Raw genomic sequence first — 27,740 nt, 5'->3', positions numbered from 1 at the left:
TGGATAAAACACCACTATCCAACAACTAACTGTAAAGCGTGCAAACTGGAGTATGGGAAGACACTGCTTTAACAATTTAATTTTTAAATATTTAAAAAAATCACACACCTTATCCCTTCATCATACTGTGTTTTTCATACAGAAAGGCCTTTGAAATTACCATATCACAGGCAGTGCTGGTCATCATTCTCTTTCCAGAAGCCCCCTCACCTAAGCACCAGTAATGTTTTTTCTTCCAAATAGCAAAGCAATGGAAAACTATTTTAATTAAGGCAATGAATATGGTTTTACTTAATCATTAAATAGCTTAATTGGCACTTGGTTTTTTTTTTGTTGAAAAGAAATATTATGTCTTTGATCTCTTATTGTTTACAAAATGTTAAATAGGGCTGCACCTAATGACTATTTTCAAAGAAATAATCTAGCAACTAATAAATAACTTGTACCATCTATAAAACTTTATTATTAGAATATAAACAATGGATTGTGTAGTAAGTGCAAAAAGGCAAGCCAAATCAAAATAATTTCAGTTGTGCTGCTACGATATACCATTTCACATTTACATAGTGTACAGAACACAGTATTATTTGTCTTTAGCTTAAAGTACTCCCATATTTTAGAAGTCTGTGGCCTTTTACATGTAGGACCTGCAGAGGAACAAGGCGCTGTCATGATGATCTCTTGAAGGATGGTAAAAACACAATGTATCAGTGTATGCCAAACCAAAAAAAAATAATAATTAAATAATCATTGATTACATCAATGCACTGTAACAGCACTAAAGTTAAATAAATCTCTGATAGATAATAATTACCTAATGTAATGGGCTTGCTGCTCTAAAGTATAGAAATAAAAAATAATGGAAAGGGAAATGGAATGAATCAGAGGGATACACAAAAAAGTAGTATCAAACAAGCAAAAGATCTAAGCTGTAAGGAGCAACTATCTGGCTTCAGGAGAAAAATCAAGGTTCAAAAATCTTAGTTTAACAAAAGCAAAAAGTCCTAAGGGTCTAATATATAAACGGTGCGTACGCACAGAAATGTTGTGTAAGAACGTTTCCACGTTCAAATCGTGATCTATAAAACCTACACTTGGCATAAAGCCACGCATATTTCCACGGTACCACATACCCTGTCGTACGCAAGTTCTCCGCTCGGTTTTGCAGACTGGCAGCACCCAGCGTCAAAGCAGTGCTACTGTTCCTGTGTGGTTATCCTTTATTTTCCTGACGCGGCTTTATAAATACACTGAAATTAATCATATATTGTTTATTAGTTTAATGCATTTGATTGTAATTAACCAGTAACAATATAATGGTCCACGGAATGGTCAAACTATTCTAAATACCATAGCTGATTTAGCGTTGTTACTCTCACTGCACCTTCTTCTTTCAGCTGCTCCCATTAGGGGTTGCCATAGCGGATCATCTTTTTCCATATTAGTCTCACTGCACCACTCGGTGTATTTTTATCACTGTATCTGAGTGGGGAATCACAGCAGCAGTTGATTGGAAAGAGAATTATCGGTATACAACATCAATCACGCTGCCTCAGCCACGGCAAAACGTTTCAAAGCCTTTCCTGTACGGACCTCGCGGTTCAGAAACAGTTTAATCCCAAGAACTATAAACGCACTCAATCAATTACTCCTTGCAGAACTGTTTGTACTTATAAGTACAATTACCCCACTGTAAACATGCACTACAGTTATAATATTGCACAACCTGCGCCACTTTATTAAACACGTATTTACATATGATGACGATATCATTTTTAAGATCAAATGCAGCAAAATATTGATTATACAGTAATCCCTCCTCGATCGCGGGGGTTGCGTTCCAGAACCCCCCGCGACAGATGAAAATCCGCGAAGTAGAAACCATATGTTTGTGTAGTTATTTTTATATATTTTAAGCCCTTAGAAACTCTCCCACACTTAACATTATTAGAGCCCTCTAGACATGAAATAACACATTTTAGTCAAAAGTTTAAACTTTGATCCATGACAAGACAGAGATGACAGTTCTTTCTCACAATTAAAAGAATGCAAATATATCTTCTTCTCTTCAGGAGCAGAGAATTTCAGAGAGAGAGAGAGATCACTCGCAAAGAAAAGCAAACAATCAAAAAATCAATACGTGTGCTTTTAAGTTTGCCACGGCATTTTTTATAGGAGCGTCAGTATCTTCTAAGCAAACAGCCTCTGTGCAAACAGCCCCTCTGCTCACATCTCCTCCGTCAGGCGCAGAGAACGTCAGAGAGAGAGAGAGAGAGAGAGAGCGAGATTAAAGCAAACAATCAAAAAATCAATAAGTGTGTTTTTGGAAGCACCGCGATAAAGCGGCAGGCATTTCTTAGTGGTGCGTTCGTATCCACTAGGCAAACAGCTTCTGTGCAAACAGCACCTCTGCTCACACCCTCTCCGTCAGGCGCAGAGAATGTCAGAGAGGGTGAGAGAGATGCAGAGACAAGCAAACAATCGAGCACCGCATGGGAAGCATATCTTATAGCATTGAGGATTTTTAGTTAATATGTAATACATGCTCTGATTGGGTAGCTTCTAAGCCATCCGCCAATAGCGTCCCTTGTATGAAATCAACTGGGCAAACAAACTAAGGAAGCAAGTACCATAAATTAAAAGACCCATTGTCCGCAGAAATCCACGAACCAGCAAAAAATCCATAATATATATTTAGATATGCTTACATTTAAAATCCGCGATAGAGTGAAGCCGCGAAAGTCGAAGCGCGATATAGCGAGGGATTACTGTATTATACAGATAAAACTTTAACTTCATTTAAATAATCTGTATTGTTAATAATTAAATATGTGAGGACATGGTGCCGCAGCGCTAGCAAGTTCATGTATTGTTCCTGCCTCGCGCTGTATATTTACTGAGGCTGTCGCGACACTGGAAGGATAGAAGGATAGAATAATTAAACACGTACTATGAAGATATTTACAATGTTCCTTAAAGGTTTTGAAGAATCGTCGATGTAAGCTTACAGATGACTTAAAATCAATTACAGAGCTGATTGTGTAGCGATTGGGTATTTGGGGAAAGAAAAGCAACGACAGGAATTGGAGGTTAGTACATTTGAAAGAGACAGTACTGCTACAATAAATTATTTCATCGAAGGTCGCATTTGGCACAGCAACATCTTGTATGAGACATGAACAATCACTGCGCCATCATGTTCCCATGTTTAATTACATGCTTTCATTACAATCATCATGAAAATGATATCACGTATATATCTCAGTATTTTAATTATTCAGAGAGCTGTAATATCACGAATGTAATGGATTCTGTGTCCTGTCGGAGAATGAGAAAGAACGGAAGCACGTAGTGATTCACACACACAGAGCACATAGAAGATCAAATACAAAACAAAGCATTTAACATGCTGCTTTAGTTACGATGGGATTTGAGAAACTAGTAAATTAAATGATTTTAAGATTAAGTTTATGATGTTCTACTTTAATGACAAAATAAACTACGTGATTAAATTGGAAATTTCGAGATTAAAGTTGACATTCCGTGCTTTTTAACCACCGTGTGCCTTTTTTTTTGTCTGTACCCTAATAAGCTTTCATATGACACTCAGACAGTGGGCTACAACTCGCCTTTTCACGGTGACTTTGATATGTGACTTCTTTTTATTTTGGCACTGTGCGACTTTGTGAACTTGAGCTTTCGAGTTTCTCCAACACGCTATATCACTCGATCAACTTCCTTTTGTTGTTTATACCACTGTTTAAAATCAACAAACAGTATGTTTTTCCTTTGCCTCCACTTGGTATTCGCTGAAATTCTTATATTCCCCCCGTGCTTTTCCCATTGTCTTTTCACAGAATGCTGAGCTTAAGGGCTATTTATATTGATTTGCATATTCAAAGAGGCCTAATTCTGGGAGGAATTGGGGCGGGACAGCACGCGCATGCACGAGTGTTACTTTTCACGCTGACCGAGATTTATGTAGTGGAAGAACGAGGAAGTTGGAGTACTCACAGATTCCTGCATCTGGATTTTTCTGTGCATAAGCACATTTCGGCTTTTGTGCTTACGTCATGTTATAGTGCGAATTCTACACAAGAATGAGAATTCATTTAGAAAAATTCAGCAGACATGTGGTAACAACAGGTGCTATCATTATACACAAAATGGTTATGGATGGAAAAACTTGGAAGAATTAGCCATTTTTGTGATACAATCTCAAATAAAATGGTGATGCAATAATGTCACCACTATAATAATTAAATAAATAAACAATAAGAAAAAGCAAAGACCAGTAGGAAAAATGATCCAAAAATGATAGAGCAAAACCAAAATCTAACATTTATGACAAAATAATGAAATCTAACATTTTTTAAGTCAGTGCTGTCATAATTCACAGGGAATTCATCTTATTTTTAATACTGTTGTATTTATGTTTTGAAAAATATTACCAACATTTTCAAAGCCATTTTGAATTAGTACAGGCATTACCAGCTGCAGTTGTTAGTCACGAGGCACATACTGTATATAACTGATATTATAAAGCCACTTATCAAAAAACATCAGTGTTTCTTGATACTTATCAATTTGAAGCAAATGACTACTTGCACTTCTTTTTTAGTTTGAACTCCAACTTATTAATAGTTTTGACATTTGGATCTGGCATTTTGACATCCTTGTCATGTATGGGAATTAAGTGTGTGTTTTTTATCTTTTATTGTTGTTTTTGCTTTTGAGTTATTTTTCTTCATGTTTTTGTGTAATTTTTATTGATTTCATATATGGTTCTGTATTGGTGCACTGTCTCTTTAAACGTGAATATGTTCCATGATCTTTGTAGGTGGAACACCAAACGGGTCCTCATGTCAATCTCTGTTTGGGAGCTGCCCCCAGCCCTAAAAAAGCAGCACAGGCATTTCAAGTTGGAATCATTTGATATTGTAAATTGTAGGTATTTTGTTTGGATGTTCAGATTTTTTTATTACTGTTGCTCTTTTTTTGAGGATTTTGATTAGCGGACTGTGTTTTTAGGACTTGTTCACTGTGGATTGCCTTTTAATGCCTCTGTTTGCTCTGTGTAGCTTTTTCTATATTTGTTGGTATTTTGCAAATAAATCTTTATTTTTATAAAGACTCTTTCATAAGAATTTTTCTAACCCAAGGTTTTACGGTTTCTCCTTCTTTTTTTTGTAGATACCTTGATGTTTTGGGATATGTCAGTTATTTTGCAGCTTCAATCTTGTTTGTCCTTGTAAGACCAGAAGCAGGCCTCTGGGTGACGGAGTTTAACCCATCTGGAGAGAGGCCTAATCCAAGCAGGCATAGAAGATCTGGCCTAACCTGTGAAGACTTTTGGAGACCTCACACCTTTTGCTTTCTTGGAGACTCTAGTTCATGATGCTTCTAATTTTTGTTTTGCATTCTCATTTGAATTTCTTTGATACTTTGATCTTCTGGAAATGAACACCTGCTTCTTTTATGATTCCCTTTTTCAAATCATGTTTAAAGATCACTTTTCCCCTTGTCAATTATGAAATGTACTTTTTAGGACAACAATTTTTTTCATCTCAACACATAACAGCCTCCATTTTATCACTGTAGGATCTTTAGGACATTACACGTTAGGCACATATGATACATATGAAGCACGGTTGCCACCTTAAAAAGTATGCTCACATGGTTTGAAACACCTCCAAACTTTATTGTAGAATAAAAGAAAAAATACCTTGTGACAAAATTTAACTTTTCAGTGCTCCTGTAGTTTATAATTTCTACCTTTGGCTCTACTTTTAGTTTTTGACTTTATTTAACTCTTGTGAATATGATAAACAGTCAAATGAAAACCTTGACAAACCTTTAGTGTTTCTGGCCTTTGTCGACCTCTAACCACCACTTTCTACCATTATCTTCCCACTGATTAAAAACATTCAGCCCATCTGGACTTTTATGGATGGTCAAACACTTATTGAGAAATGTATTTGTCTTCCAACACTGACATGCAGAAGTTTTCTTTTAGTGGTAGGCATATTCTTTTCTAGGAGGTTTTTTAGGGACTTATCAGGATAGCACATTACTGGATACTGCCCTTGCTTTTTGTTAACTGCTTGTCAGAAAGGTGCCCAATAACAAGGCACTACCCGTGCACCACTCACTATCTCTACACCTATCAAAAGCAATTTTGCTATAAAGATGAAATGGAAATGTCTATTCACATAATGGTTTCCATGCATCTTTATATAACAAAGACTGAATCTGCCAATTTCCTTCCTAATATACAGTATCTAAAACACTGGCACATCCCTATTGTAAAGCAGGCTATTTCCATTCCATGAAAATCAAATTACGATATAATCAAGATAATTATCATATGGTGTCGTTTTCTTACCAAAGTTTCTGTTTTGTGGTGAACACGCTGCATTTGAAAACATTCCAGGAGGTTGTCTCTGAAAAGGATATATGGATGGAATTTCAGCCTTTATTATTATATACTATACATTCATGGTTTTATTTATTTATTTTCTTAATCTACTATTGAAATAGCAATGGCAACACTTAATTTAGCCTGTTCATTGTATATAGGCTTCTTTGCAATGAGAAAGGAAACTGCAGTACAGGTACATAGAGACAATTCACACACATATGGGTAGACTTTGTAAACTCCAATCTGATAAAGACAAGATCAACATTTGGATACATACTTCAATGTGGCTTGCAAGGACATTAAAGGGCATCAACGAGAAGCTGAAATGTCAAAGGCAACGGTCATAAAATTATCTCAAAAATGTTTTTAGGACTAACAGGGTGCTAACTTAAGCTTTTAACACTAGAATCCCTGAAGCCTACAAGAAAACTCATAATCCCAGCCCACCTTAAATTCCTTCATACCACTCCATCAGCATCTTTTGTTTTGTAAATGTGTCAATAAGCATATGCAGCAAGCAGCCTGATATCCCATTACCCCCAAACGACACAGCTCAAAGTTACAGAGAAGATTTCCAGAGTTAGTCAGTTTTTCTGGATGTGAGGTGCCTGGAGTTGTAGGGGGTAAATAACATATCATCATTTGGAATACATACATTGCATGAGTGTTCCGTGTCTACAACAATCTGTGTAAATGTACGATGAAATGTGAGGTAGCAATTGTTGAACACATAACTAAAAAAGAAATGTTTTTCATATTTTAGTAATAATTGACAAAATGTAGACATGAAGTGTATAACGTGTGAAGACGGAAGCCCAAATTTCAAAAAGAAACTTTCACAAATGGTACAAATATAACAAAAGAATGGCGCTTTTATTCAAGCATATAACCGTAGAAAAAGAAATCAGGTTAGAGTACGATGCTGACATGACCACTTGGGTGGTACAGCGGTAAAAACCGCTGCCTCGTAATCAAGAGGTTCCCGTTAAGATTCCAAACATGTCTGTTTTGAGTTTTGTCTAGTGAGTTGCTCTTATTGTGATTATTATAGAGTAAAAACATACATTTGATTTGAGTCTGCAACAGCCGTTGTAAATTTATGGTACTTGGAAAAATTAGTGTGTTTTTTAATTCAGTTTTATTCTGTCAGTCATGTTCACGCTTCCCCTGATCTGACACTGCTAGTTTTCAAATAAAGACGTGCTATAACAGAGGTGAACTCAGATGAGGATACGGGTTCTACATTGGAGAAAGAGAACAGAAGCCCTCCCCGCAAGAAACGTCCACTCACACATAAGAACAATGCAGCTACACCAGGCATAAAGGCAAAAGATGGCACCGTTTAGAAGCAGCAACAGGTCAGGCGTCATACTGCCAGTCAATCTCTCACTTTACGCAACTGTTGTTATGGTTGCCTCGCATGTCATCCTACATTTACACAGATCGTTGTAGACAAGGAACACAAATGAAATGTACAGTATGTATTCCAAATGATGATATATTATTTGCCCTCTATAACTCCAGGCACCTTACACCCAGATAAACACACTTTAGCTCTGAGAATCTTCTCTGTGACTTGAGCTGTGCCAGGTGGGGGATGGGATAGCAGGTTGCTTGCTGTTTGTGCTGATCAACACATTTATAAAACAAAAGATGCTGATGGAGATGTGCAAAGTAATTTAAGGTGGGCCGAGATTACACATTTTTTCATAGGCTTCAGGGATTCTAGTGTTAAAAAGCATACATACAGTAGCTAAAAATTTCATTATAACAACTATATATTTATTCATTGCAAACCAGTCTTTCATCACATAAAAGTATATTCATGAATTGAATTTAATAAATTTTATATTAATTTAAAAAAAAAAGTTTAAAAACATACTTTGTTATTTTGCAACAATCCAGGTCCACATTGCTTTTTGATTCTACAAAATACAACATAAGAAGTATTGAAACAGAAAGCTAATTGAAATTATTTTTTTAAATAAATAATATAAACTGAAATAACAGCAAGTATTAAATAATTGCAAGTACTTTTCTTTTACAATGTATATGGTACATGTTGGAATAACACAAATATTAGTGATTCATTCTTTAAACCAGTGTTTCTTAAACTATGGGTCATGATTGCGTAGTAAAGTTAGCCTAGTTAAGCCAAAATTCTGTGGTGGGTGATACACCACTACACTATATATTGTTGTAGTATATGAAACACCACAATTGACACATCACAGACATCTTTCTTTTCTATGGCTCGAAAATCTAAAAAATATTCCCCATAACATCACTTACCCTCTCGGAACTAGTAAACCAATCAGACTATAATGATTGACAAGTAAAGCAATGTATGGTCCAGAGACAATGAACAGATGAACAAGCTTGTGAAGTGAAGACACTGCAGAACTAGTTTAAAACGTCAAAACAAAATTCGCTGTTGCAGCATACACTGAATCTAAATCTGAAACAGACATGCAAAGAAGATTTTGCCTGAAGTTTAACCTCGCTCAATGAGGAAGAATTAGTAGTTCGATAAATGTCAATATACTTAGAGTGTGAAGGACAGGACCACTGAGATCTGTAAGAACATTAGAAAATACCCACATTTGGGACAAGCTGTAGACATTCAGCACAATGTCAGTCAGTAGCATTAAATATTTCATACTAGACAGTCCACCAAATTAGATAAATTAAGATTTATCTTGTCATCAAATAAAATAAAAAAAACAGTGCATACATTTTTAGGAATAATTCTGCTACTTTTTTACTTGGTTTATTGAATAGTTAAAGAAAACTGGAGTATTTTGAACTGTTTGAACTATTATTATATTGTTAATAAACTGAGCTCATTTGAAAAAAAAATTCTTTAGACAAAGTAAATAAACTGCATCAATTAATTGTTTTTTGAGTACTTTCTACATTATACATACTATGATGTGATCTTTTATACTATCTTTTGAAAAATCATTATATCCTTGCACCCTAAAATTTTATTTTCTCTTAGCTTTACTAAAGCTTACATCAAGTATTTTCATATGCTTCAAAAGAAACAAATCATTTATGATTTTTTATTGTATGGCCATTGTTAGTTGTCTGTTTATGGCTCCAATGTCGTTATGATAATAATCCTCTTCATGGGTCCTTGAATCGTGTTGATTTTCTTATTTGGGTCCTCAAATTAAAGTTTAAGAGACTCTACATTAAATATTTGCTTGTTGTCACAGGAAATAGACTACAGTGGAAAGGTAGTTCCTCTTCATCGTCTAAGTGGCAGTTTGTCTTCATGTCTAAGTAAGGTTAAGTCAACTATCAGTGAGTAGAATAAAATGGTTTGATATTATATTAAAGACTTCCACATAAAAGATGGGAATTGTATTGCAAAATTACAGTCATATGAAAAAGTTTGGGAACCCCTCTTAATTCTTTGGATTTTTGTTTATCATTGGCTGAGCTTTCAAAGTAGCAACTTCCTGTTAATATATGACATGCCTTATGTAAACAGTAGCATTTCAGCAGTGACATTACGTTTATTGGATTAACAGACAATATGCAATATGCATCATAACAAAATTAGACAGGTGTATAAATTTGGGCACCCGAACAGAGATATTACATCAATACTTAGTTGGGCCTCCTTTTGCAAATATAACAGCCTCTGGACGCCTCCTATAGCCTTTGATGAGTGTTTGGATTCTGGATGGAGGTATTTTTGACCATTCGTCCATACAAAATCTCTCTAGTTCATTTAAATTTGATGTAAGCCAAGTATGGACAGCCTGCTTCAAATTATCCCCTAGATTTTCAATGATATTCAAGTCAGGGGACTGTGACGGCCATTCCAGAACATTGTACTTCTCCCTCTGCATGAATGCCTTTGTAGATTTAAAACTGTGTTCTGAGACATTGTCTTGTTGGAATATCCAACCCCTGCGTAACTTCAACTTTGTGACTGATGCTTGAACATTTCCCTGAAGAATTTGTTGATATTGGGTTGAATTAATCCGACCCTCGACTTTAACAAGGGCCACAGTCCCTGAACTAGCCACACAGACCCACAGCATGATGGAACCTCCACCAAATTTGACAGTAGGTAACAGGTGTTTTTCTTGGAATGTGGTGTTCTTCTTCCGCCATGTAAAGCAATTTTTGTTATGACCAAATAACTGAATTTTTGTCTCATCAGTCCAAAGCACTTTCTCTTTCTGTTTTAAAATTAATCTGGCTTGTCTAAATGAGCATTTGCATACAACAAGCGACTTTGTTTGTGGAGTGAGTGCAGAAAGGGCTTCTTTCTCACCACCCTGCCATACAGATGTTCTTTGTGCAAATTGCGCTGAATTGTAGAACGACGTACAGATACACCATGTTCTTGCATGTCTTTGGAGGTGATCTGTGGGTTGTCTGTAACCATTCTCACAATCCTGCGCATATGCCGCTCCTGTATTTTTCTTGGCCTGCGAGACCTGGGTTTAACAGCAACTGTGCCTGTGGCCTTCCATTTCCTGATTACATTCCTTACAGTTGAAAGTGACTGTTTAAACCTCTGAGATAGCTTTTTGTAGCCTTCCCCTAAACCATGATACTGAACAATCTTTGTTTTCAGATCTTTTGAGAGTTGCTTTGTGAATCCCATGCTGTCATTCTTCAAAGGAGAGTCAAAGGGAAGTAGAACTTGCAATTGACCACCTTAAATACCTTTTCTCATGATTGGACACACCTGTCTATGAGGTTCAAGGCTTAACGAGCTAATCCAACCAATATGGTGTTGCAAGTAATCAGTATTGAGCAGTTACATGCATTCAAATCAGCAAAATTACAAGGTAACCCAAATTTTTGCACAGTCAGTTTTTCACATTTGATTTAATTTCATACAACTAAATACTGCTTTACTAAAAATTTTTGTTCAGGAAACACCCCAGTACTCATGTTTCTAGGAAATGAAGGTAGAGTAAATTATTATGCAGGCTGAGAGGGGTTCCCAAACTTTTTCATATGACTGTATATGACGTGAAACTTCAGTAACACGTTTAATTAATTTTATTACATGCCAACAAAAAAACAGTGGAGTTCATTGCAGTGAGCAGGAACCTTAAAAGGCAGTAAAAAATTAAAGGCATAAAAATCACCTACACACATGTACTACATAATGAATGAATGGATGGATTTAGACTAAAATGTAACTAAAACCTAGAAGCAGCAAATGTACAGATGACACAAATTTAAATAGATTTACAAATAACCAAGACTGAGGTGAATACCTACACATTAGGGTATAAAAAGATAAGGAAAGATTGAACGAGCTAAATCCTTTTAGAAGTGTAGGTGAAAACAGTATTATGACACATTTTTATTCACAACGGAGGAAGTCATAATAAACACTTGTCAAAGTCACATGTTAAGGCGGCTTTTTTTTTCTGCAGTTATATTTTTGAATAAAAGCGCAATTGTTGTGTTAGATTTGTACTATCTGTGAAAATATTTCTTTTGATATTTGGACTTCAGGCTTCATACATTATATAGTTTATGCCTACATTTTGTCATCTACTACTAGAATATAAAAAACGTTTCTGTTTTAACAATGTGTTTACACAGATTACTGTAGAAACGGAACAGACATGAAATGCGTGTGTTCCAAACAACGATCTATTATTTCCACTCTAAAACTCCACTTCACTCCCAGAAAATCAATCAAGGCATGAGCTGGGAGAAGTTTGTGCACGTTCTTAGTTGGTGGGGGGATGGAATAGCCGGCTGCTTTGCAGCCTGATTTTTATCAGCACATTTAGATGACAAAAGACTCTGGTGGACAGCTGTGAACAATTTTAAGAAGCGATTGAAGGTGGGACGGATTTACGAGTTTTTTCGTAGGCTCTGGTAATTCTAGTGTTAATTGTTTTAACATAAATAAAAAAGTTTGGAAAATTAAAAGGAAACATGATGTAACTCTGATTGAATAATTACTGTATAAATTACTTACATCTCAGATGGCAAAGGTGCTGGAGATATAACAGAGGAAAACTGTTTTGAGGAAAATGGAGATTCTACAAAAATAATTAGAAAAATTATTTCAGTAATATACAATGACTCATATAGTATGTTGTCCTCAAAGGATAATATATAACAGCTTTAAGGATTACATTTCATATATACATCAAAACTTAAACAAGGGTTTAACATTTAAAAAAACAGAGCACTTAAAAAACTATAGCCATATACAGTGAACAAAAAATAATACAGATAACAGTCTCAAACCCAGGATAGGAGGGGATTCGAAGCAAATTGTGCTACCCTACTGACCAAATATTCACCAAATTTGTTAATTTAATTATAAATATAAAAAAAGTAATTCCAACAAATTTCAACCCCCTGTATGCAATATTCGGGAAAACACCTTTGGCCTACATATGCATAAGTGTAATACTTGTTAAATATGTAAGAAAACAAAAGGGAAAATTAAGGATTTGGGACCAGACAATGTCTCATTTAACATGGCAGAGAAAATGCAAAATAAAAGTGCCAGCAACAACAGTAATCACAGATATTGTACATCTGAGTTCTTGGAGCTCTGTGCTTTTTAAAATCTGGTTTGTACATGAACGGAAACATCCTGGACTTCCATGGTCAAATCAGAAGTGACATCAATGGGCTTTGTGGTCTGGACTGTGGGTGAGGCTGCTCTTGCAATTGTTTCCCGAGATGTGCGAGCCATTACCTCCAAAACTGTCGCTTGGATGCTTCTGATTCATGTTGTATCATAGCCATATACTTTGAAAGCATGATGGAATAGTGTTCACTATGCAATAAAAAGTACTACATAAAATAAGGGTTGTTTATTTATTTTTGTATTTTCACAAGCTGTAAGAAAGAAAAATATGCTCATTGCACAATGTCGCTGCCACCATACTTCATGATAGATAGATAGATAGATAGATAGATAGATAGATAGATAGATAGATAGATAGATAGATAGATACTTTATAAAGGATAACTTCAAAACAAAATGTGTTTGTATGTTTGGACAAAATATAGGACTTAGTTTTGAGGGCAACATGTGAATTTGGTCTCATCAGATCCCAATAATGTGTAGTTTCAGAATCTCAACACTCTTAATCGTAAGTACAGCCACTTTTACATCACCCATGTAAAACTACAAGTGAGATGCTCACCTACTTAAGATATTCAGGTTACAAGAATGCTATGGTACATACAACTTTGTAATTGCCCATTATTTTCTCCATCTTGTTCTAATTGACTTTAGTGTGTTTCATATATTATTATTCTGAATTTGCATTAAATGTTCATTATCTTTAGAATTCATCTCCAGATGTGTTCTAACTAACTTTGGGACCTAATAGAATTGTATTTTATATGATTTAAGGAGGTGCTTTTAATCTGAATTGATGCGAAACACTTTCATCTGAATCCAGTGTTAACATTTTTACTTTATCGAGTTACTGTACAATGCAATAGTATACTCTATTTAAATCACTAATACAATATTAACATTTTCATTTCTTTTAAACATTGATATTGGCTATCAATACACTTAATCCTCTACCAAAATAAATCAGTACCACTCACAAAGTGAAAAGTTGATAAGCAGAGAACAAAATTGGTTTTCCTAACAGCTGAAATGGAAGAACTCTATCTGAGAAAGGCTAGTATTATGTAAGATTATTTTATATTATACAATTTATATAATTCATGTATTTATTTTATTCCCAGTTTTAATTCTTTGTCTTTTCCCTCCTTATCTTTATTAAATACTACAGTCCCGCAAGACTTTGCCCACATAGAAGTGAAACCAGACAAACTTTAAAAATCAATTTTAAAAAAGTCATAATTTGTATTGAGATGAATTTATATTGATAGCTTTCATAACCGAGGGCCTTTTAGTATACAATATTTTTTGTTTTGCTATCGGGGGGAGAATGTAGCTGTGATCTCTTTGCCAAGAAAGTAAAAAGTTGGCAAGGTATCTCTCGCAAAACAGAAGGCAGGTACGCTCCAATGTTAAATGTTGCCACTGTATCTGATCGTGTTCAGCACTGATGGGAGAGCGTCCCCCGCATGGGGAGAAGAGCATATGGCCATGATAACTCGACCAATGAGCAGGTACCCTCTAAAACACACGTGGCTGTGATCTACTCTCAAAAACATCAAACGTTACTCTTTAACAATCACTAGATGATAATGAACAAACAGGTATTGCTAGCTAAGCAGAGGCAAGGTACGTTACAAAACGTGGCGAGAGGTAGAGCGACTCAAATGGAGGCTGGTGTGTAAGTGAAGATGACCCTGCCCAGCTTCCTACTCCTGAGGTCCACCTCCCCCTCCCCTTAGCCGCAGCCTGCCTCTTTGATTTACGTGAATAAATTGGTGGCGAAACCAAACTATAATACTTAGCACGATGACAAAGTCGCAAAATCAACTGGAATGTTCAAGCAAATTAGAGAAAAAAACCCTATCTAAATCCGTTAAGTAGTTCTCTCATGAAAAGCTGACAGACATACAGACAGATGTTGGATTTTATATGTATAGGGTTATATGAAATATACAGTGCTCTGGACCTTCATGTTCAAATATCCTTAATTATAGTAATCTCACTAGGCTGGGTTTGGTTGGAACAGAGGGAATGTGGAGGTGCCTACTAGTCTTCCACTGGTAAGGATAAGAAAATAGGTAAGGAGATGTCTATAGCATGTAGACAATAACAGTCTTGAGGCAAATACAGAGGTACCACATGATATACAGTATATGCCAAACACAATAAATTTTAAATAAAATTGTTTTCCAGTATCCGAAAGCTTTTTATGTGACATTTTGTAACCTTACAGAGTATCCAGTAAACAATATACAAAGTATATTTATTATTACTTATTACTACTGTATTATGTATACATTATGTTTACATATTTTGTCTGTACATGTGCTGCTCTATATTAGCACTGCTGAAAACAATTTTGTTAGGGTTTGGAATTTTTAAATTGTTCTGCAGTTTGAAGTTTGTATCAATCAAGACTGTTTTTTTTTGTTTATATCAAAAAATATGTCATTTTTTAAATTTTAATTTGCAAACACCTAATAAGACAGACTCCAGCATCTCCTTTTGACTCTGTTCAGGACTAAGCAGATTAAAAGGTGAATGACTGACTAATAAGAATTCAGTATATTATGGATACAGTGAAGAAGAGACTCTTTGAAGATGAAAGCAATAATGTGATGGTGGCACCAGTAGATCTGTCTGCTTCCCAGTATATGCTAGCAGTGGTAATCTTTCAATTATAGTTACAGCTGAACAAGCCAGCATTTATGCTTCCTCAGTAATTCATATTAAGCAAAGACTGTTTGTTATATTATTTCATTAATGTGACAATTTGTCATTGCTTTAATATATAGTATTTGTACTTTATCTTGTTTGCACAATATATTTACTCCACTTTACATTTATGTGTAAAAATACAGAAGGCTTTCTACAACAGAAATCAAATATTGCTTGGAAATGTGTTGAATTTGTGGTTTGCTTTGCTTCCACCATTCTGTTCAGCTCGTCATAAAACAGCTCAATAAAATTTAGGTCTGAAGCCTACTTATTCTTAACTTCTACAGTAGATGTGATATAGCCTGAAGGTATGCTATGGGTCATTATCTTGCTGTAGGATGAAGACCAGAGCTTATTGCTTGGTACTGAAAATAGCTATAGTAGGCCTTTTGGTTCAAGGTATCAAAGAACCCCAAACCATCATGCTTTCCTCCTTCATGTTTGATAGTTGGTGTCAAACACTGAAGAAAAATCCTTTTGCTTACTCAATGGTGTTAAAAAAAAAACAGCTGCATTATGTCATGGCATGGTAAGTTCTTTTTTTTTTTTTTAAATAATTTTATTGTAATCATTCGATACAAATCGATCAATTTTTTGAGATTGAAAAACACGTTGACCCCCATTTTGGACAGTTTTAGGTGAGACAGATGTGCTCGATATATAATTTTGAGTTGAATAATTGTATGCTTTGCGCATATGGAGCTTGAGTGAAGTCTCTGCATTGCTACTTTCCACTCCTTTTCTGATATATTGATTAAGAGATCTTTTTCCCATTGTCCTCTTGGATCTTTGAAAGGGAGGGACTGTTCTAACCCGCTTAATCCAAACCAGGGTCGCAGGGGGTGTTGGAGCCAATCCAAGCTAGATAGTGTACAAGGCAGCAGGAACAAACCCTGAACAGGCCAACCACACATGCACACACACATACACCAAGCACACACTAGGGTCAATTTAATGGTGCCAATTCACCTTAACTGTATGTCTTTAGACACCGTCCAGATCTAAACACTAATGTGGAGAGTCGCTCGCGTACTTAAAAGAGTCTATAGCTTCAGGTGGAAGCTGCCATTAGCAATGCCTTAGATGTAACTGAAAATAGTAACGTATATGAAGAAAAGTGATATTAGTGATTGTGAGCAACTGAGCATCATAAATTCTGACAATAGCGATGAGTTTTTGGGGTTTCCAGAAAACTAGAAGAGTGCTTGAACCTTAACGTCTCTCCTCATTTGTTAATGACAATGATGATGGTTCTTAATACCGCTGTTGACTTTACATGGCTGAAAAATTATTCTGCTATATTTTATTAAATATATTAGTACACCATTTGGTTCAGAATATTTTTTTTCTTGTTATCCTGCTCTAAATCTAGGTGTGTCTTATGGAGCCAAAAATATGGTATTTATTTTTCAGTTTTTAGTACCTAAAATTTTTGTAGCCTCTGGCAATTTACCAATTACCTTTGTAACACTGCAAGTTATTCACTGGACTCAAATTGTTTACATTTCAATGAAAACTAGAAAAATGGGAGTGTCCCAAAAATTTCTGACCCATAGTATATATATAGTACAGTATATCAGTACAGTATATAAGTAGTTCATTAATATTCCCTGTAGCTCCTGCCTGGGGTGTTATCAGCTTCTTCACACATTAAAATAGCTACCATACATGTACAGAGAGCATGTTCTGTTGCCTTAGTTGTGTAGTTTATTATTTCTTTCTTGTTTCTGATTCACTGCATCTCCTCAATTACCATACCACTAAAATGCTGAAAAAAACCATTAAGGTCAACTTTTTAAATTTCTCACTGTTTAGTCACTTGCTGCCTTTTGGTATTTCAAAAATCCCATGTATTGAAATGCTCTTTAGTTAGCGTTGACGTTATTGGTCTTATATACATTTTACAGCTGGTTTTTATTCTTCACTTCTTATTCATCTATTGCTGAGTTCTTTAGAATTTTGTAATGTTAATGCAGTGCAGCCCACCTGCTGATCTGCTGTGCCCAGAACAACAATCCCTTGCAAACTTGATCCATCTGATAAAGGGATGAGCCTTTAGTGACACACTTAAACTAAAGACTGTTATCAAGGATCTTCCAGTACTCTCTGTTTTACTATATGTTTTTCACAACTGGATACTCAGACCATTATTTGGAATAAGATAATTTGCGACAGTGTATGCCAGTAAAACATAAAAGGTGCTTTGAAAAGTAATATACACTGTCTAGTTTATAAAAGCAGAGGTAATATGTATTCTTTTAAAATGATAAAATAAACACAATAACACTTACTTGATATAGGATTTATAACTTCAGGTGATATGGATATTTGCGAAGATTTCTGTGTCCTTAAGCTACAAAGCAAAGCAAAGCATTAAGAGTATAAATAATATTTTGTTAATTGTTTTTATCTTAAATCACATTGTAATTAAATAAATGCTGTCTTAATTATGCAGAAAGGCAGATACACTAGAAAATTTAAATATGACTATGTAACCAGTATTTCTAACAAAGTAGTATCATATCAGTCAGCATAAAACTTATAACCTTTCACAGTGAACAACATCAAAAGGCATTTTTAAAAAGTCAACAAGAATACAGTTTAAAGCAGGAAGACCAAATACATACAGGTGTATCTCAATAAATTAGAATATCATCTAAAAGTTAATTTATTTCAGGAATTCAATTCAAAAAGTGAAACTCCTATATTATATACAGTAGATTCATTACACACAGAGTGAGATATTTCAAGCATTTATTTCATTTTGCTGATTATGGCCTACAGGTAATGAAAACTCAAAATTCAGTATCTCAGAAAATTAGAATATTACCTAAGACAAATAAAAAAAACTAGCCAACCCCGCGGCGTACTATACGCCGCATAATCAGGGCAGTTTTTTAATGATTTTTAAGCACAGGGAGAAAATTAACATTTGAAAAATCTGTAATGTAATAAATCAGCAAGAAAAGCAACATTGTAACAATGCACGGAACAAACCAACACACAATCGTCCGTGACTGAAAACCTGCGGACCGCCATCGCACCCTGCCTGCTCATGTGCCCACCTCCAACTCGTCACTTGAGTCGTTGTCGTTTTTGCACAGTCCACATGCACCTGTGACTCACGTAGACTTTTCATTGATCTGTGCGGTTTTGGCTGCTTTTCTATATATAATCCACCATGACACCCGACCACGGTAGTAGTGCAAATTGCTGTATGTAGCATGTAAAACAGTTTGCTATGGTGCATGCGGTCGTGCGTTGTAACCGAAAACTCGGTTTTTAAAGACTGCTTACTTCATTGTGTTTTAACCTCAGTTGTAAAGGATTGTTTTAAGGATCCCATGGGATACCCCTCGTAAACCTTTTCACACGCTGCATATGGCGATTCACCTCCGCGAGAAACATGTCTCTATGAACAGTCAACGTTGCTCGGAGTTGCATGTGGCCTCTACGACAGATCAATATAAATGACGCTGTTTTTTCTGTGTCGTCGCGTCCGAGTTGGTGGCCGTGGATTTGCGAGTTGTCGTAAACCAATGGTCTTGGAGTTGGTGGGCGTGGCTCCTTCCTGCGTGCACCATAGGTGTCTTACTTGTCGGTGGCTTAGTGAATCCACGCCACTTCCGGCGTGCTTTCCATGGGTGTCTTGCCTTAGTGAATTATATATATAGATGATTTTTAATACAGAAATGTTGGCTTACTAAAAAGTATGTGCATGTACACACTCAATACTTGGTTGGGGCTCCTTTTTCATGAATTACTGCATCAATGCGGTGTAGCATGGAGGTGATCAGCCTGTGACATTGCTGAGGTGTTATGGCAGCCCAGAATGGTTTGACAGCTGCCTTCAGCTCTTCTGCATTGTTGGGTCTGGTGTCTCTCATCTTCCTCTTGACAATACCCCATAGATTCTCCATGGGGTTTAGGTCAGGCGAGTTTGCTGACTAATCAAGCACAGAGATACCATGGTCATTAAACCAGGTATTGGTACTTTTAGCAGTGTGGGCAGGTGCCAAGTCCTGCTGGAAAATGAAATCAGCATCTCCATAATGCTTGTCAGCAGAGGGAAGCATGAAGTACTCTAAAATTTCCTGGTAAACGGCAGCGCTGACTTTGGACTTGATAAAACACAGTGGACCAACACCAGCAGATGACATGGCTCCCCAAATCATCACTGACTGTGGAAACTGCACACTGGACCTTAAGCAACGTGGATAATGTGTCTCTCCACTCTTCCTCCAGACTCTGGGACCTTGACTTTCAAATGAAACACAAACTTCACTTTCATCTGAAAAGAGGACTTTGCACCACTGAGCAACAGTCCAGTCCGTTTTCTCCTTGGCCCAAATAAGACACTTCTGACGTCATCTCTGGTTCAGAAGTGGCTTGACACAAAGAATGTGACAGTTGTAGCCCACTTCCTGGATACATCTATGTGTGGTGGCTCGTGAAGCACTGACTCCAGCCGCAGTCCACTCCTTGTGAATCTCTCCCAAATTCGTGAATGGGCTGTGCTTCACAATCCTCTCAACGCTGCGGTTATCCCTGTTGCTTGTGCACCTTTTTCTGACACATTTTTTCCTTCGACTCAACTTCCCATTAATATGCTTGGACATAGCACTCTGTGAATAGCCAGCTTCTTTAGCAGTGAGTCAGCAGTCTTCCCCATGATTGTGTGGCATACTGAACCAGACTGAGAGACCATTTAAAGGCAGTGCTGCCTGCTATTCCATCTAAGGGTCATGTTGGTCCACATCAAACAAGAGACCAATCAACATAATAAGACAGACGGTCTATTAACAGATTAAATTATTTTATTAACAATCATATGGGTACTGTACTCTACTTATAATTTGGGAATATTATCTATAATGCATGAATAAATATGTAACCGTCTCTCCTGTCTGTTCGGGTACTCTATGTAATTGCCTGGGCTACAGATGTAAAAGTAAAAGAATATGTCGAACTACACTAGCAGTCAACCCTGACAGTATGGTAAGAGTATGTGGGATTTGGGGCATTTTGTTAAGGTCTAAATAATAAAGAGTATAAAGGGAAACAGGGTCACGCTAGGACCCTACCAGGACAAAACATGGTGTTAATAAGAAATACAAATAATTTTTATTATATTATTAAACTGTTGACCTATTTTATTGAACTAATGAAATGTTATAACTTTAATGCAACTGTTATGATACACTACTCTATTCTGTGCCAGAGAATGGTGTACCCACACAGTATTCAACCCAATTTAGCACAGTCTCAAATGTTTCCTTCTACTTTTTATATTACTCTCGGATGAATATATCTTATGATTCTTGCTTTCCCAAGATCATCATCATGATTAACATTAATAGTTCAAGTGATACTAGCCAACCCGTGGCGCACCATATGCCACATAATCGGGCCGATTTTTTAATGATTTTTAAGCACAGGGAGAAAATTAACATTTGAAAAATCGGTAATGTAATAAATCAGCAAGAAAAGCAACATTGCAACAATGCACGGAACAAACCAACACACAATCGTCTGTGACTGAAAACTGGCGGACCGTGCCAGACAGAGGGATGCGAGTGCACTGCGCTCAGGCGCGGAGTGTGAAACGGCAGGAGAGGAGGACAACGTCCACTCAGCTCCCTCCGTCATGCTAGACTGCTGATTTCTCGTTCAGTATGCATTGCCCGCTCATGTGTCCACCTCCAACTCATTACTGGGGTCACTGTCGTTTTTACACAGTCCAGATGCATCTGTGACTCACATAGACGTTTCATTGCTCTGTGCGGTTTTGGCTGTTTTTCCATATATAATCCACCAAGACACCCGACCACGGTAGTCGCGAGGTAGGAGGGGGGTGTGCACAAAGGGTAGGGAATTCCACAGTTTGCAGCCCGAATGGGGTACAAACGATTTATCCACGCCTCTCTGCGCCTGCTAGACACACGCTCAATCTCATGCATAATTATTAATTGAATGCTAAACACTTCTGGAAAGACATGGTTGTCTAAAACGGCTTGGTGTGAGAATACAACAGTAAGTGAATGAAAAGATGTAACTGTGGAGAGAGCAAAATACAACACAATAGTTAACCTGCGGCATAACAAACGCCGTATAATTATTTATTGATGGTTGAACACTTCTGGAAAGACACAGTTGTCTAAAAAGGGAGGGTTTGAGGATACAACAGAAAGTGAATGAAAAGATGGAACTCTGGAGAGAGCAACATATAATTGTCAGTAAGTGAAGAAGACGCATGTTTGTCATGGATGCGAATTGCTGCATGTAGCGTGTAAAACAGTTTGCTATGGTGTATGCGGTTGTGCGTCGTAACCGAAAACTCTGTTTTTAAAGACTGCTTACTTCATTGTGTTTTAACCTCAGTTGGAAAGGATTGTTTTAAGGATCCCATGGGATACCCCTCGCAAACCTTTTCACACGCTGCATATGGCGATTCACCTCTGCGAGAAACTTGCCTCTATGAACAGACAACGTGGCTTGGAGGTGCCAGGAGTTGGTGGGCATGGCTCCTTCCTGCGTGCGCCATAGGTATCTTACTTGTCAGCGGCTCAGTGAATCCATGCCCCTTCCGGCGTGCTTTCCATGGTTGTCTTGCCTTAGTGAATTATATATATAGATTTTCTGGGTTTACACGGGTTTGCTAATTGCCCCCAAATTCTTTTCTTCTACTTCCTGCAGTCCTAGGCATAATCTGGGATAAGACCTACTGTTTTCATTTAATCTGACACTACTTCCAATCACACAGCCTTTTATCAATATATTGACAAGTATTGATTTTTGTTTGTATTTAAACACTTTAATGCTCTAAATCTACCATGTCAAATTCCTGTATATTAATTACTGGCGAATAAAAAGAGACTCCGATTCTGATATTAAATGAAATAAAAACTGAACGATCCTCAAACACATTTTATGTATCTTTCAGTTATTTTTCTGCAATATCAAGGAAACCTTCTGAGAGCTACAGGCGTTTTAAATGTTTTTAAATTTATTTAACAGCCAATATATTTTAAGAATATATAAAGGTAAAATATAATAAACACTAAACTTTTAACAGTATGAGTACTGACTATTCTGTCTAACTTACCATTCCTTCTGTCTTGATTCTGGCCTTCCTTTTTCTTCTAGCCAAGCTCTTGCCAACTGCTATCCTCCTCAGTGCTAGAGCAACAAGCTTGTTTATTTTTCAATATAACTTTAAAACCCCACCTGGGGTAACTTCCAGGACCAGGCCTAGGCCTAGAACTGATTTTCGGAGAAGTCTCTTTATATTTTTAAAAGGGACACCAAGCTACAGTTTCACCTAGAAGCTTAAGGGTTGGCAACCAAGACAGGCTCCTGGGTGTCTGTACTATCCAAGGCACTGCACAGACCCACTAATTTTCTGTGGGGATTGAATGCCCTCTAGCTGTCAAAATGTGTTACCACTTGTGTTGTTCAATCCTGGGCCTCACTCTCTTTATCATGCTGGCACTATGTTTCCATAGAACACAGCACATATGCAGCAGACACTAACCTTTTCTGGTGCCCTATCTTTTGCCTTGGACCTATGATTGCTTTTTCACTGTCAGAACCTTCCTTGGTCTTGCTCATCCCTTGCCACCCTTTCCTATCTACCAGGGTAGTTCAACATGCACCCAACTACAAGGTCATATTTGGTAGTACAAGTTTTCATGTACTAATAGATATAGAGATTCATAAAATGTATGCATGTTTACACGTATATATACAATACTTGACAAATTATTAGTCCACTTCCTGATTTCCTCTTTTATTACAAATTTTTTCACACTTAATGTTTTCAGGCCTTCAAGCAAAATCTCATATTACAAAAGTAAATAAAAGTTAGATGAGTGAACAAATCACATACGTTATTTAGCAATAACTTATTTGATTTGTTTAATTTACACAACACAAAAGCAAGTCCACATCAGAAGATCTATAAAGAAATTAAAGAATAGGAAGATTGGGCTAAAAGTTCTGCACAGTGAAGTGAAAGAATGCCTTTGTATTAGAGGAAGTATTTGTTTACAGTTAATCAGTTACTAAGTATGAGGGGGGAAATTTCTTTTTCACACTGTGCAAGTTTGTCATTGGATAACTTAGGCATAATATAAAATGTATTTGTGTACAAAAATCACTTTTATATAAAATTATATTTAAGAAAAAAATGTAGTGTCAAAAATTTCCAACAATATAAGAAATCATGAAGTGGGCAAAAACTTTTTTTTCTGCACTACATGTATACTATATATACAGTATATATACAGTATATACAGTATATTTGAAGAGGACACCTACCTTTGATTTTGTAGCGCATTTTCTAGTTTGGAAATATAAGCCTTCTGCTCTGTAATAATTCTATAAAAAATATAATATTAAAACAAGTAAAGAACTGAGCATTTCATAATTTTTTATTACAATTTAGTAATATTCATTAATTTAAAGACTCCAATAAGTAGTATTAATCTGAAATCTTCTTACCATTGCAAAATTTTTTGCTGGGCAAACAACCCTGGGGCCAGCTTTACCGGGACTTAACATTTCTACTTTGAGAGCATATAGCTGTGCCAGAGCAGGTTTTAATCCTAGATTTAAAACTACTTTACATACACATTACAGAAAGTCAATCTTGAGAAAAAATAATTATGCCATGAACTGTTAGTGTATCAACAATAGACTGTTTGTTCCTGTTAAGTAGTAAAACCACCTTAATTGGAAATTTAATTTGTATTTAAGTTAGCTACTTTGTAAGAATTTGGTCTTAACTTACTAAATGATGGTGCCCAAAATATAAGCATAAATCAATGTTGTACACTAACATAATGCATGTCTTCTGAAACAAGCATTCTTTTAAAACAATATGCATTAAGGAATAAATGTATTCTCTTAAGGGCGGCACGGTGGCGCAGTGGTATCTGCGTGGAGTTTGCATGTTCTCCCCGTGTCTGCGTGGGTTTCCTCTGGGCACTCCGGTTACCTCCCACAGTCCAAAGACATGCAGGTTAGATGGATTGGCAATTCTAAATTGGTCTTTGTGTTTGTGTGTGTCCTGCAGTCGGTTGGCACCCTGCCTGGGATTGTTTCCTGCCTTGTGCCCCGTGTTGGCTGGGATTGGCTCCAGCAGACCCCCGTAAACCCTGTGTTCGGATTCAGCGGGTTGGAAAATGGATGGATGTATTCTCTTAAGTCACATATTAATCAGTTTTAAATTCCTTGTACTACACTCTCAGGATAAAGGAAAAGATGTTTTGCATTCATTCACTGATCTTTCGTCTACAGATATCTGTCTGAACATTCATCAGTTTTCTAAGCGGTATCTGAGTCATGCATATATATGTCTGTGGGATGTAAGAGGAAACTGCACTGCCTCAGTGCCAGCAACAATTATAGCAAGTAAAAATAGAGGCAAGTTTAAAACAAAGCAGGAGTTTGGCTTGTCTACACAAGTGATGAAATAAGCGACACCATTTGTTAACATGAAAATAAAATTTATTTAGTGTTTTGGTGCTTTAAAGCACAAAATACAGAGTTGTCAAGTTGGGGAATAACACAGCTTTGAGTGCCAGCTGGGTCGTCCTGATTAATTCCATTAAAAATAAAAATAAAACCAGTAAACGATAGCACAATCTTGTCAATAAGATTAAATTAATTAAAAATAGCCCTTGCATGGAAAAGATAGCCACTCTTTGGTTTGTTTATCTTGGTCAAGTAAGAGCTCTGTTCTGCGGTCAGCTCAGTCCAATAATAGACACTCTCCTTCAGGGAAGCCCAAGCTTTATAGTGCTCTGAACGGAAGAGTCAGTTGCCCTCTCGGGCCATTTTTTCTCGGAGATGTGTAGGGAAAGGGACACAACACAGTTAGTGAAAGTGTCCTCTCTCATCCCAGTGTGGTATGACATACCACTGATGAGCCTGGTGTTCTTTCAAAGTGCATGTGTGACAAAAGGGACATGTAGTTATATCAATACAGACAGAAAAGCACACTGTATATGAATCTAAAAACACTAAACTTTTATCAGTCATTTGATTTTTGAAGGCAAATTGTCCATTAGTATAACACCTAATATGTGTAACGCCAGTCCAGTAACTTAGTTCAAGTAACACCAGTAATGGCTAGATAATAACAAAGTCTGATCACTCATGTAAGATACTTTGAAACAGCATAACAAAGACTGTTTAACAGGAGTTCTGAAATAAAATATTAATATGAAACTGACAAGTATGACATCACAGAGGAAGCTTTGAAGTTGGGACAAACATGTAAAGGAGTCATATTTGGACAAATAAAGCAGCAGCAGTTTGTGACATTTGAAATCTGAATTAATTTGGCTCATTTGTTAAATATTACTCTTTCGTAGTTAAAGATGCAAAAATAAATCTTACAATAGTAAATGTTAGAATCCAAACAGAGGGATTCTCTGACAAACCCAGTTTTAAAAGCATGTTGGTAGAAAAGCAATTTTGAAAGAATGTGTTTAAATGAAAATATGCAGAATTATTTTGCATATTTCACAAATTCAACAGTAAAGATAAAATAGCACTTAACTGTTTATTTTTAGTACTGTTTTAAGCAATATTTTTTTCAGTTACAAGAGAGGAAAATGTCACAATAAAATAAGAATGAGCACATGGTAAGATAAATCAGGTTGTTCATTGTGACACATTAAATTTAAGTTTTGCACTGTTATTTGATATTTATGAATGCCAGTACTAGTTTATTTAAATGATAGCAGCAAAACTATTTGATTGGTATACCACTATTTTAAATACATATTTTATAGTCTATTACAGAAAAAGGCATAATATTGCCTACTTCAATAATGGAGTTACTTTTAATTAAAAAAACTAGTGAAAGGGATTTCTGTTTTTGGCAAGATGCCAAATAGGTATCAAGTATTATGAAATTTCATTGGTATTGATATTGAATACAAAAATGCCAATATTGTGACATACCTAAATTATTGTAATAGACCTTCCTCTACTGCAGGAGTTATCAAGCTGTGGTTAACAGCTATAATATGTTTGTTTAATTTTAATATATAGAAATTATTCATATAAGCATTTCTTACTTATTGAGCTGCTGAGATGTGTTTTCAGCTTCTCTTAATAATTTTTCTAAGTGTGCATTCTGAAAAGAAAATGAAAAATATATCATTTAAAATTATTGAAGTTTAAACAAACTACAGAAATAATTTGCTTTAAAATTTTTAAAGTCAATAACCTTTTGTTTGTAATATGCCAGTATCCTTTTCCTATGCTGTTCTTGAAACTGTAGAACCTATAAATTTACATAAAAACACAGTAAATCAAATTATACCAGAGGTATCTTGCATGACAAAATGTAAACATTAATTTTTTATATAAATGCATATTTTTTTAAATATAATCTAATCATAAGTATATATCACTCCCACCTGAGATTGTGATTTTGGTATAGTGTGAGAACATGTTGCACAGTCTTCAGAGCTGTGATGCTCTGAGCTTTATGCTCGAAGTTAAACAAAAACTCTTGTGTTGCTATTTAATACATCTAATCAAGCCTTCATCTGGAATAAGGATATTGTGACTAAAATCTGGGAGTTATGTTTGCTGGCAAATACCTTTTGTCTAGGTGACCCACATAGCAGGATTGATTAATCTGGAAGAAGCTGCCTGTAGCCATCATTTGGATTTGCCAACTGCAGGCTAGATTATGGAAGTCAAGTGATGGGTACAAGTGTACCAAAACTGCTAAGACCACATTAATGGAAGCTACTGTAGCTCTTTGAACATTTATTGTATAGGCATCAGTAGTAGAAATAGCCTGTAGACTGGTGATTTGTTATTTTTGTATTGCTTTCTGCATATTCTGTAATTTTGTCTTCTAATCCAGGACCACATGTTCTGTAGACATATATACACAGCAGTCAAATGATCATTACATTGTAGTAAGCTCAAGTAGATAGACGCATCAGCTACTAAAGAAAGACTAAGAAGGTA

The 27,740-nt window shown here is 36.1% G+C and overlaps 1 protein-coding gene across 3 annotated transcripts in view; it reads right to left on the bottom strand.

The window, feature by feature from the left end:
* The window catches only part of LOC120528645 (probable E3 SUMO-protein ligase RNF212), a 64,667-nt gene that overhangs the window by 4,577 nt on the left and 32,350 nt on the right, over positions 1–27,740 (bottom strand). For all 3 annotated transcript variants that reach the window (XM_039752807.1, XM_039752808.1, XM_039752809.1), the window contains 7 exons: positions 26,983–27,039; positions 26,831–26,889; positions 24,060–24,119; positions 18,032–18,093; positions 12,396–12,459; positions 8,304–8,346; positions 6,386–6,443 (listed from right to left, as the gene is read on the bottom strand). In XM_039752807.1, the coding sequence (XP_039608741.1) occupies positions 6,386–6,443; positions 8,304–8,346; positions 12,396–12,459; positions 18,032–18,093; positions 24,060–24,119; positions 26,831–26,889; positions 26,983–27,039 (403 nt within the window). The remainder of the gene's footprint in view (positions 1–6,385; positions 6,444–8,303; positions 8,347–12,395; positions 12,460–18,031; positions 18,094–24,059; positions 24,120–26,830; positions 26,890–26,982; positions 27,040–27,740) is intronic.

The sequence above is a fragment of the Polypterus senegalus genome, chromosome 4 (assembly GCF_016835505.1).
Source record: "Polypterus senegalus isolate Bchr_013 chromosome 4, ASM1683550v1, whole genome shotgun sequence".
NCBI lineage: Eukaryota > Metazoa > Chordata > Cladistia > Polypteriformes > Polypteridae > Polypterus > Polypterus senegalus.
This window is presented reverse-complemented; position numbering and strand designations above follow the sequence as displayed.